We start from the raw sequence: 12,828 nt of genomic DNA on the forward strand, positions 1-12,828 counted from the left end.
TTACAATTTTCTGTTTTTAGAAAAATCTCCTTCGTAGAGCAACAACAAAATCGAACTTTACAACATTGTCAGCGTATTCTAAGAATTTATTTCAAAAAGTTTTTAATTATCATTAGCACGCTAACAACTACAAAGAGAATACAGAAATACCACAGGAATTCTGTAGCGTACTCTGTACGTGTTCCTTCGGACTAAACAACCTACTTTGTCTTTTTTATTACAAAGAAATATGAATCGTGTTTTCCACCAAAACCTAGCTTGGTAGATGGAAACACTTCAATCAAAAAAGACCTGCATCGAATGCGAAGGTTTTTTTTTATGAGTTTGACGTCACTTATACAAAAGGTAATTATTGTAGGCTTTTATACATCAGAATTGCTCAAAGCGGTCGAAACAAGCCTTAAAATTCTGCACTTTGTGCGGGAACCATTTTTCCTTTTTTTCGTTTCAACATTACCAGAACCCCAACCCTCTTAAAAAAAATTGTACAATTATCAATAACAAACAATGCGCCATAAATTACAGTGAAACTTGGAATAAGCGGACACTCGCGGGACTCACTCGCGAGACTCACTTACGAGTGGTGACCGCGAAAGACAGGCTCTGTAATTTGCAAGATGATTCACCATCGAGAAACCTTTCGAGTCTGACTTTCTCGGGTGGATACATAAACACCCAAGTCCCGAAATAACCGCTTCAGAAGTTAAAAAAAATGCAACACCAAATCGTGAGCGCATAAAAATTAGTCACAAATTTCTCATGACGCTGATCGCAGCGAATATGTTCGCCAGCAAAAATCGCCGATATTTTGCATGGCAGACATCGGTAATTACATGCACCGATTTCGGCGATCGGAGAAAACCGCATTACTAAGCATACCTGACGATTTTAATAAGCGATCGGCCTCTAAAATCCCTAAGTGTGGCGATGAATACGAGGTCCACTTAACACGGGTTTCACTGTATTTCAGTTTGGCGACTTTAGCCACTGAGCTTCAAAATTCCATGAACTGGTCACGTGTTAGTTATGAGCCGATGAATACCAGTAGCATCATCAAAGAGACACACACACACACACACACACACACACCCCATAGTGTTTGGTTGTGCTAAATAATCCCGTATCGTATTAATCATAATATGAACGAACAGTTGTGAGAAGAAAGGTTCGCAAATTATAATAAGTGACTGGAAAAAGATATTCGTCCTCGCCCTGAAGAGAAAGCTGCAGTAAAAAAAAAAATATCCCAATGAATATTGAATCGTTATGAAAAATCGTAATTAAATCGAAAAGGCAGAAGCATTTCGATTCAGAGGTGACTTGTAAATGACACTGATGGATTGTTAACCAGCTTGTGAAGCGAACGAGACGAAACACAATACTCAACATTAAAAGTTTTGTATCACAATGTTGTCTATATTCAATTTCAAATGGAGCTTAATCCAGGCCATCACACTATTTTCTTTCTCGTCGAAGAAGATTTCCTCGGCGCCGTGGAAGCTGGGGTATTACTTGGTCGAACAGATTCCGGATGTCCTTGAGAGCGTGGTTTTCCCCTATTGGGGCGAGCTTCTCGCTCTGGTAAATAAAGTGCTAATGGGTTTCTACGTGAGTAGGAAGACGATGATTGAGCTGATGAGCCAGTACCACTGGATGAAGGCTGATTAAATTGTGGTAGTTGCCCGGTAGGTTTGGTTCTATTGCTGACGGAGGTAGATACTCGCGAGGTAGACGAGCTTGTGTCAGTAGGTCGCAGTTTACTCCGTGTTTCTTCGGATCTGTGGTTTTGAATACCCATTTTGTGTTCCAAATCTCTCCTTCTCCTTTCATTAACCGTTCCTGCTTGACGGGATTTCTGAAAATTGTAAAGAGGGATATGTCACACAACTGGGAGTGAAGGTAAAAATAATGAAGCCATCTAAAAAATATGTTAACAAACCTCAAAACAGAACGATTTTATATTTCTGAAAAATAATGTACATGAAATAGTTACGCGCTTCTAATTGGCTGAAAACTAGTGCATTCCATATAACACGAGTACAAAGCTGTAACACGAGTGCAAATTACAATTAGCACGCGCACGCTTTCAATATTTCGTCTGTCTGGACTTTCGGTGATATTATTCATGTAAATTATTGACAAGTAATAACATGATTTCTCTTGCAATTTGGTGTAAGAAGTACTTTTCTGAAAAATTTACTTGTACTTATTAACACCAAATTGCACTCAAAATCACGTCAGTACCAATACAAGTACTCATTATCTATTTAGCGGTTCCTCACTAGTCCTGCGAAATTCCTCAAGGCAGCGAATAAAAACTAAATGGTCTGAGTCTGGAAACATTTCCCTTAACCTTTGACAGTCAATCACAGTATGGTAAAAATAGAAGCAGTAGAAGACGCACTTTCCTTTTTCCTAAAATTAATGAGGTTCATCGACGTTGCCGTCGTGGTTTTCTTAAACTCCCTAATAACGTGAAATCGTCAAGTCTGAGATTGGGTACCCACGGACAAATTAATTATATTTTATATTTGAAACTGAACGAATGCTAAGGTTGAGGTCTGGTGCCTCAAGAGACGGTAACAACGTCGAGCAATTCCCGAAATTCTTGAGGAATAAACAAATACATTTTAAATTCGACCCTTTTCTTGGCATTGCATTCCGGACTTCTTTCTTTCACCCTTTGATTCCCGATACAATATAACCCCGGAATCAAAAATTATGGTCTCAAGAATAAAGGAAATAATCACCAACTAAAAAAGCTCTTGATTGTTAAACACACTTTCTTAATAAGGGTTAAGGATACTAATATTGAGGTATATCTCGCGTTTTGGTTGAAAATTTGGGGAAAGCCAATAAACGCTGCATGTACAGACCATGTGAGCACAATCCGCTATTCTGTAAAGGATGCTTGGATTGTATGGGAACAAATGCAAACAGTAATTTTGGTAGGTTAGCTTATACTTACCACGTGAGCCGTGATTTCAATCTGCCGAACCGCAGGAGGTTTTGTCACTTCTGTCGTCAAACTACTCTTGGATCCTGAATTTGTTTTTCCCAGATACGAGTCATCCTCTCGCAATCTCGCTGCAGATGTCTTGTGGAGTGTGCTGGCATCGCTTCTCGATTCAGGCTGTCTTTTTAGCTCCTTGCTGTGAACCATTCGATCTTTACCATGATGCACTAAGTCCCTTGGAGGTTTGTTTGTAACCAAGTCGTTATTTCTTAACACCGGCTGACCGCGTATGGGACGAGATTCTCTTGTCTTGCGCTCTGGTCTTTTGAGCGCGTTATTCATTGGAACGTTGTCTGGTTCTCTTGTTCGATCATTATATTTCTCAGACTTATGCCTCACATCTCTTCCTGGCGCCCTGCCGTCATCCGGCGTAAAATTCACTTTAGGGCTGGAGTTTTCAGGCGTCAACTCTCTGCTGTCGAGATCGCCTGGAATAAAATCGTCCCAGGACTTTGGGCTTCTTCTCTTCGATTCGTACACCGGTCTACTGGGGCGACTTTTAGAACCAATTCTTACAATTGGCCTAGTTTTGCTCGGAAGAGGTCCTTGTGTCGAGCCATCGAATAACGCTGAAGGCGAGTTGTTGAGAGGGGGTAATGTCGAAGGAGCACGGCTTGCTGGACCTGCGTCACAAACAGCCTAAGAGAGTGGAATTTGTGGCCAATTACAATGATGGAATTTCCAAAAGTGCGGTTTGGCTTTGCCGCGCTCTATGATTAATTAAAGATCGCTTTTCGATTTAGTGTCGTGTAACCATAACACCTCAACCAAAACTAAAGTAGTCGCAAAGGCTAATCAGAAGAAAAGGGTAAGCTTCTAAAGAAACTGTGGTGCTGCGTCGATGGGGGTGTATAACAAGATAATTTTGGTTTTATCAACTGAGTTGGTCACGTAAAATGGCCACCTTAAAGAGTTTCAAAGCTGACGCTTCGCGCGTTAGCCCTTCGTCATTCGATCTAACGCTTGAAACGTCAATCAGAAGAAAGGAATTATGCACAGCAGCCAACTACATGAAAACTAAGAGTAGTGGTAAGTAGACTGCCTGAGGCGTGAGAAAACGCGAATGAACAAGTCGCGATTGGTTTTAGTTTTGGATTTGATTGGTTGAGAAAGTGGTGCGAGTTGTTTTGACCAATTAGAGAGCAAAGTAAATCATTACTGGCAAAGTCCAGCATAACTCTCGAAACTCGGTTGAGCCTTTTTTCTTAAAACTCGTTCTAAAAACTCATGCCACTCTCTCATCCAGCCACATGCGACGTTTAAATGTTCGTAACTTGTTCACTTTCTGGTTATCTTCTATAGCGATCAACCTTTGAGAGTTGGTTGACTGGGGTGCTGTAGTTGGGTTGGGTTGGGTTTTGTTTAGTTTGGTTGATCACCTTGATCAACTTTTTAACCGGTATCAAACCGAGTTCAAACACTTTCATAAGAATAAGCGGCAACCGCTGTTTCTTTTGCGGCCTTGTTCTTGAAAGTGCAGGCTCCACATACTTGCTTGAGAGGGGAAGTGTGGTATCCATATAAGTAGAATTCATCTTCTAAGTTCAGTGGCTCACAGCCAATTTGATCAGTTTTCATTTTATGTTTGCAACGGCCTCTTGAAATATTTAGCAGGTAATTTAGTGTTGACATTGGCCACCGTAAAGGGCAAAAAAGCTGCCGTTTAGAACGTTAGCCCTTTGTCAGAGCTTGCTATACTCTCCCACCGACGCAGCACCACAGTTTCCTTAGAAACTTACCCCCTTTATTCTTGAGATATTTACCTTGGATCTCATTGGCCTTTGAGATAACTATGGTTCAGGTCAGTTTAATCAAGTCAATTTCAAGTCAGTTTAGTCAATTTCAAAGCGCTCTTTCAGTATCGCTTAAGTTAAACTGAGTGAAATTTCATTCAAATCAACCAGCAGTCTGTTAACAAGCAACATATTTAGCACCCACCTGATGTAAAATAAGGTTGTCAAATGGAAACAACTCTTGGCAGAACTCACAGGGCAAAAGTGTGTCATCTTCTGTCCAAAACAAGAGAGTCATATTATACTTTAGTTACGCAAGTAGAGCAATTTTCAATTAAATGTCGAAAATAATCCGGGATTGCTTTGTTTTTATTCAACTTTGCTCTGTGATTGGTCCAGGAAACCTGCACCATCCTCTCAACCAATCGGAAGCAAAAAATCAAAACAAACGCGACTTGGTCGCCTGCGTTTTCCCGCGCTTCATGCAGTTTGCTTGTTTTCACTTTGAGTCCTCATTGCCCAGTGATGATGTAAACATATGTTCTGATTGGTTGCTGGGATTATTAAGTTTTTTGGACACTCAGTTGACGACTGCTCTGACAATGAACTCACGTAAAACGAATCACATACCTGGACATTTCCTTCCACTCTTGTCAAGCTCTGTGCGATTATTTTGTAATTCCCTTTCCTAAATAACGATAAAAACATAACAAATATGTCATTTTTGGCAAGTTAGGTTTTTTGGCCTTCTAACTAACAGTCCGTAAGAAACATTCCTGACAAACTAAACGAACAATGTTATTTAAGCTTTTCGTAATTCTTCGAGATGAATACAATTTCAGCCATTGCAGAAAACAAGCCTGGATAAATTCAGGCTTCAACGGGATTCGTGTTCATGCCCCTCAGTGATTGGGCCCAACTACCAAGTGAGTTACAAAGCCATACGTTGGAAGCCAAGGAAGTCTTAGAGGGTTCTTATCTCCCCAGGAGGAATTTATTAACAACAAGTGAGTCAAGTTTAGTTCATGAACCAAGTGGCTCATGTTGCCAAAGCCTATCCCAGTTTCAGTGGCTAGCTACACCCCCTGAATAGTATGTTAGCCAAATGCTGCAAGCAGTTTGTCAGACTTCCCTGACCATTCACTCATCAACATTAGCGTGGGTGGAGAAGATTAGCTTTATAAGAGTAAAGTGCCTTGTCCAAGAACAAAACACAATGACCAGACAGGGCTGGAACCCAGACTTCTCAACCCCAAGTCCACTTTGTCAACCACAGGGCCACCAAATCTCGCAGCTGCACTGGAATGCAAAAAAGTTTAAGTTACCCTTTACACAACTAACGTGACTCCTCGAGTACAAAAAAGCTGGTTCTCTTAATTTAATGCAGGTTAAAAGATTTCCAACTCAGTCATCCAACTTACAAAGGAGTTCCTTCTCTCTACCCCAGCATACACTGAGTCATCATATTGAGGCAGGTAATGCCTGTTCCTACGGTTACCGCCAAAAGGTGGAGCAACGCCAGATATTGAATCCAGTGATCTCAACTGACAACCACTCTATAAACCACAACAAATAAATACCTTTACACCCCAACATCAGAATGCAAATTTTCCATACTGTTTTCAATACATTTCTTATTGTGCTGAAAAGGAGAATTTGTTGAACAATCAAGGGCATCATTACAGTTGTTAGTAAGCATTTCCTTCTTTCTTGTTACCTACAAGTGTGATTCAGGAGTGATTGTGCAAGTAGAAATGAGATGAAAATCACCCTTACAGGGCGTGAAATTAATTTTTTTTTCTGATAGCCACTTGGCTCCTAAATTATTCAAAGTGGTAGCCAATTCAAAAAAGTTGGTCGCCAGTTATAAAGACAAACAAAACCTTTTTTTACGCTGTCAGCGTTCTAGATAGACCCTTCGAAATTAAATCAGGAAAAAGATCTTTAACATGCGACAACGTGGACACTAGAATGGATGATATACAACTTTCAAGCTCACCTAAATCCAAGCTGGCGTCTAGTTATCGATTGAGATGCATGTGCTGCGTTTTGGAGACAAACTTAACGAGGAAGTTTGCTGCAGATTTATCTTTACTGATCTTTTTAATTCTCTACATCTCTAAGTAAGGATATGATGAAGCATTCTAGTTACCAATTTGGCAACAAATTTTCAGGATTTGGTTGCCAAAGTGAAAAATTTAGTCACATTGGCACCTGTATTAGGCGCAATTTCATGCCCTGTCTTATGGGACAAGGAGTTATACATTTTGATTCCCAAAAAATGCATTTTACAGTTCTTGCTCAGGAGAGAGAAAAGTCAGCCAGCAAAGAGAAAGTTGAATTAGTATTACGCATTTATTTGTTGTCACGTTCATGGTGTAAAAAGAAAATGAAGTCTCCACCCAAAATTATTTGCTAAATATTTTCTAGTCTTCAGGGAGACAAAACAGTGGAGGAGGGCTTTGAGGGAGGAAAGTGCCTTGCCTGAAAACACAACACAGTGACGCAAGCACGGTTTGAGCCTGGACCTACTGACTCACATTCCTGCCCATTAAGCAACAAGGCTACAAGAGTCCCACTGACCATAGACTACTTCGTAATCCATAAAAATTTTGCTCCAATGTGTTTGAAGTGTTTTCTCACCTGATGAAGTATGAGGGACTCCACTGAAAATAAGTTACCACAAAACTCACAGGGCAGCTGTGTTTTATCTAGATTGTCTAGAGAAAGAATGAATTCTTTACTTTAGTCAATAAAATTTTCCAACAGATCACTGTCATGACCTTGGAATGATACAGGTATGGCACAATAATAATAATTTTATAATAATCAAAACCATTGTCAATACAGTTGAGCTTGCATTAAGCTGCACTGCACTAAGCGCTTTTTAAAGTCCCAAATTTTTTGCCCTTGTTACTGTAATTTTCACCTCTACCAAGCAGTCACCTCTATTGAGCAGTTGTGGTCATTCTCCACTGAGTCCCAAAAGCCTTTTTGAATAGTCTTCCACCTGTACTGAAGGGCGACTTAAAGTGGAATTGCTCAAATGAAGCTTAGAATAATCTTCTAGGAAAATTTATCCATGTTTATCTCCCAAAATCAATTTGTTAGTAGTGTTTTTAAGCAAGTTTATATCTATTAAGTGGTCAATTATGGCATAAAATGGGATTTTTAAGTGTTTTTTATAAAACCTTTATTCTGTGAAAAGACCTGTATTTAGGGGTCAACTTGCATTAAGCTGTGACCCCTCCATTCTCCAAGGGTGACCACCGAATACAGTTTCCACCGTAGTTTCTTAGTTCTATCATATGCTTGCAACAATAATTGTTTACTATACAGTTCACATTCTTTAGAAGAAAAATGAGCATTTAAACCCAACAACAAAGCACAGCGCTTGCCATTACCTGAATCAGGCAGTAATGTAGACTTTGTGTATGGAACATGCTTGTCAACCTCTGCCACAGACATCCACTCACTGTCTCCATCAACGTATCCAAACTCATCAGCTTGATAGGCTGCTGCAAGAATTTCATCATCATCAACGTCCACTGCATATTCATCATTGATCTCATCAAAATCTTGAAAGTTACGATGATCAGCTTCTGGATTTTGGGAACCTTGTCCTTTGCTGGCTCCTCGAGAAACAACACCATGTTTTCCAAACATGCCATTTTCGTCAAAACCATAGTGAGCTGCACCTCCCCTAGGATTCATATGTGCATCACCAAAAGGTGGAGTTCCAAGTCCTGAAGTAAGGATCTGTCCAAACCCATTTATAGCGGCAAGAAATGGATTAAATCTGTACTCTGCGTCTGAAGAATCTATTTCACCCATCCCATTAAACATGTCAACTGGTACACCACTGAAAATTTCATGTCTTGGCTTAGACTGTGGCAGTTGTTTACTTTCCTCTTTGATTGGGTATTGACACCCGCTGTTTTCATGTTCAGTAAAGTCTTTTATTTGAATAAACCTGTGACATGCATCACACTTTTGGGTTCTGCTGCCACAGTATTCCACATGAGAACTCATTTTACTGAAAGGAAGAGTTAACTCACAATATTCACACTCCACTTTGCGATTTGGACAATCTTTCTCCTGTTTTTAACACAACAGATGAAAAGAAGTAAGTTACATGCACTATAATAATTATATCACTGAGACAGAAAATAATCTGTGCATGTTGAGGAAACAAAAAACCAGTTCAAGGTGATCTTGAACAATTCTTATGTTAGCTCTGAGAATTTGATATTGCATCAACTAATGATTTCTTCCATTATTCTCACTACCCGACTGCTTGATATTGTATTGATATTGTAGGGAGAAAGTCTGCCTTGGTCACCCATGAGAGTTAAAGGGTTAACAGTCAGTTTACTTTCAATTGCTCTCTAAGTTGTCATACAAAAAGAGAAAGTGTTAAGTTGTGCTTGCTGTTTCATATACCGGTAAATCAGGGTTCAAAGCTCAATTTTTTCCCCCAAAGTTTCCATTTGGTAACCTTAAATCATAAAGTGGTGGTCAGAGAAAAAATTTAATAACTGGCCAGGGAAAAATTGGGAAAGGTAGTTTGGGCAAAACTTCCTGACATAGTTATATCCTGACCACCACATATACATCAGTCTTCATACTGCAAAAGTTGTACCATAGCTGCAAATGTTGGCAGAAGTTTCCCAAATGGGCGAATGGGCAAATGATCGATCACCAAATGCCCAAATGGGCAGCTTCTGCTATAGCAGGTAATTTAGTGTTAACAACTGGGTTGAAAATGTAAATTAGCCACCGTAAAGGCTAAAAAAGCTGATGTTTCGAGCGTTAGCCCTTCGTCAGAGCGATTATTTTAACCTTTTAACTCCCAGAAGTGATTAACATGTAAATTCTCCCTATAAAATCCATTCATTTTCTTGCAAACAGGTTATGAGAATACTCAAGAACTTCAAGAGGTAGAAGTTGTTGATCACCAAATTCTTGTAACCAATTTACAAGGGAATGAGTAGAAGCAAGAGGGGAGAATTGAAAATCAGATCTTGGTGTTTAAGGGTAAATACTCTAGGATCACCAAAAGAGTCACAGCTTAGAGTGCTGTTAGTGAAGCGTTGAATGAAAAAACTTCTCTTTGTGGTAAACTCTGTTGTAACCCTGTGGAACAAACAAACTAGCATGGAATAGTTTTAAACATACCTTGTGGTCATCAAGATTTATTTTCTCCACAAGCTCACCACATTCACATTGTTCCTGTAAAACAAATACATATCAAGTCATCTCAAACTGCAAAATATCGTTCCCAGGCAACCATCAATTGGAGACATTTTTGGTTCAATGCCAATCCAAACTTTTAACAGTTTAAACACCCCCAATATAACAACCATTTCTCTGGAATTACCAGTCAGTTCTGGCCTTGAAAAGACCCAGCCATTATACAATGGATGTTAAGTTCATTCCTCAGGAACAAAAGTTGTTAAATGCTTTTTTTAAAATGTTCCCTACCAAGCTCTGTTTTGAGAACTACAATGGAAAAAAATAAGTCACCATACTTGCTTCAGAGATGTGATGGGCCAATCTTACCCCATCTCTGCCTGAGCTGGTACTAATCATGTGCGTCATTTCATCAGTTCTTGGAATGCACACACATTTGTTCACCTGATGACGTCGTATTATGGACAGCACAAGATGTATCGTGTAATAATGAGGAATCACCTTATCTCCTTCTGCCAAGTTCTTATTCTCCTTACACTCTACCGTAGTCTCTTCTAATAATGTCAGTTTGGAGAATCTGGATTAGATCAACTAATAACTTCCAAATTGATATTTTCCTTATTCTCATCTCATCTTTTCTTGATATTGTATTGATATTGTAAGGAGAAATTCTGTCTTGGTCACTCATTGGAGTTATAGGGTTCAGCATGTTTTTCTCTAAAGAACTGAGAAACAAGAAACATCTGCACCTTATCCTCCAAACACAATACCCACCTTGGCATGGTATTCTTCAAAATGTTCTTCCTGCTGTGAGATGGGTATTGGTTCCCCACATTCCTTACATAACATCAGATTCCTCTGACAATGATTGACATGCATCACAAAGTTGGCAGCTGGGATGTCACGTTTACTGTTTTTGTAATAAATGTTAATCATGTTTATTACACATTCAACACACTACCTCTTTTCTAATTGGCTGAAAATGTACAGTGAATTTTCAAAATCAGCACCTGAGATGTCATCTAGCTACAGATTATACAATTATCATGTCAAGGACACTCAAGGTCACTGGTTATCATGTCATGTATAACCACAGTGCACGCTTTGTGTTGCTTGCTGATTTGCATGTTTGTATGCGTTTACAAAGAAGTTATCAGATCCACTTGCTGTTGTGACCATTTTTTTTTAATTCAATGTAGAATAAAACAGGAATTTGGTTCCCACTCAAAGCCAATAAGCTCTGCATTAAATGACTGTGAATATATAGAAATCATATATGTGAACTGCAGATAAAGACGTGAACATGAAAGCGATCTTCCCAGTAATGAACACTACTTGAGCAGTAGAGAAAATAACATGATTTTTTTTTCAGGCCTTATTTTCACTACTGCTCAAGTAGTGTTCAATACTGCAAAGATCGCTTTCATATTCACAGGCACCATATTGCTACCTGAATCTAGTGGATACTGCAACCACTGAAGAAATAACTAATTTATATTCAAAGCCTGTCACTTCTGCTTGGATAAAGGTTCAACAAAAAGCGAACATTATAATATTACATAACGGACAGGTCAAACATCAATGAGAGCTAAATTAGGCACAAAGGAATGCAACATATATTCTACAAAAATTTTGAGAGAAAAAAAAAAGCGGTGAAGATGACATATTTTGTCTAAATACCATACAAGGAAAAGCCTGTTTTGATTTCCCTAAAAAACTTCAAAACGAAGAAAAGTTCACCACGTTGAACAGGCAGATGTGATCCTTCTGGATCAGTGACCACGGAATGAAAATGCAAATGTAGTATCATTAAATTGAATTAACATTAAATTTTACAACCTTAAGTAATGTGACTTCTTCACTAAAAAGACGAGACACAACGAGTTCCATATTTAAAAGAAATAATAAAGAACATGAGATCACAAAAAACAACCATTAGCGAGCGAAAATCAGGGAGGATGAATATCTACAAATGCGATTTTTAGTTGCTTTGAAATGCTTCCGCTTTCGATAGCCTTTCCGTCGATCTTGACCATCACCGAGTAAAGACGATAAAAAGATGACTCGCAATCTAGAAAAAACACGTTTGTCGCCGAAGAAACAGCATCAAAAGGTTTTGTTTGAGAAAAAATAACGATCAAAATAAGGAATGACATTGCAGTTTTTGAAATTGCGTGCAACAGAAATACGATTTGAAGCGACAAAACTGTGCTCATCGCTTAAAATTATCCACAATTCTTCAAATGATGGTGTTCATAGTCTACAAAGCGCAAGGGACTTACCAATTGGAACAGTATTCCGTTTTCACTTCTTCCTCCTCGTCCATTTTCAAAGCCGTGAATCGCTCAAAAGACCAAATGAGGAACTAATGCCTTGTCATGCTATCTACAATATTTAAAGAGGATTCTAAAATTTGTTTATGGTAACATTACAATGAAATTCTACCGATCTTTCCCTTTCATAAGGATTCACAGGGAAAAACGGTAACAGTACTCATCGGTGGTTCCCCTCTTCCGTTTGTATCCACAACACACTTTCACTTTGATAAGCGCTGGGGAATCACCGCTGGCTGATAGAAAACGCTGACGTAGGCTTTGTTCTTGTTCTGTTGTTTCCCGCCGAGTTCGTAGGCGAGGGGAAGAGGGTTGGGTGCTGGAGCGATGGTGGAGGTACTAAAAAGGGGATTTGGGATGTGGTGGGGGGAGGGGGAGGGAGTGGTTGAAGTCGGGGAAGGATCACTCAAACAAAAGGAGAGTACACTAGCGATGCGGCAACAGGTAGACCAAGACCCAAATCCCAGATCCCAAGATTCAGGGGTAAATACTTCTTCAGACGGTGTTGGGGGCTTGGGTACAAGCTGAGTTGAACAACACGCTCTCATGACCT

The 12,828-nt window shown here is 39.4% G+C and overlaps 1 protein-coding gene across 2 annotated transcripts; it reads right to left on the minus strand.

The window, feature by feature from the left end:
- Nucleotides 1-74: 74 nt before the first annotated feature.
- Nucleotides 75-12,486, minus strand: LOC131787510 (TRAF-type zinc finger domain-containing protein 1). 2 transcript variants are annotated; one of them, XM_059104610.2, is made up of 10 exons: nucleotides 12,225-12,486; nucleotides 10,717-10,852; nucleotides 9,928-9,981; nucleotides 8,154-8,847; nucleotides 7,393-7,469; nucleotides 6,171-6,305; nucleotides 5,380-5,437; nucleotides 4,955-5,022; nucleotides 2,969-3,655; nucleotides 75-1,855 (listed from the first exon to the last, which is right to left on the minus strand). In XM_059104610.2, the coding sequence occupies exons 1-10, from the start codon at nucleotides 12,266-12,268 to the stop codon at nucleotides 1,451-1,453; spliced, it is 2,358 nt and encodes a 785-aa protein (XP_058960593.2). In that variant the 5' UTR covers nucleotides 12,269-12,486; the 3' UTR covers nucleotides 75-1,450. The 2 variants fall into 2 exon arrangements, with proteins under 2 accessions (XP_058960593.2, XP_058960592.2); XM_059104609.2 differs by having other exon boundaries at nucleotides 4,955-5,025.
- Nucleotides 12,487-12,828: the final 342 nt, after the last annotated feature.

This window comes from Pocillopora verrucosa, chromosome 2, assembly GCF_036669915.1.
Source record: "Pocillopora verrucosa isolate sample1 chromosome 2, ASM3666991v2, whole genome shotgun sequence".
NCBI lineage: Eukaryota > Metazoa > Cnidaria > Anthozoa > Scleractinia > Pocilloporidae > Pocillopora > Pocillopora verrucosa.

What these genes read in the sequence shown, in the direction of transcription:
- LOC131787510 (XM_059104609.2), bottom strand. Translation starts at nt 12,268, where the DNA reads ATGGACGAGGAGGAAGAAGTGAAAACGGAATACTGTTCCAATTG. An exon ending in AGTCCCTCATACTTCATCAG is followed by an intron (nt 6,306 to 7,392) that starts GTGAGAAAACAC and finishes TGTGGTTTATAG; the next exon opens with AGTGGTTGTCAGTTGAGATC. An exon ending in TAGAGAGAAGGAACTCCTTT is followed by an intron (nt 5,438 to 6,170) that starts GTAAGTTGGATG and finishes ATCGTTATTTAG; the next exon opens with GAAAGGGAATTACAAAATAA.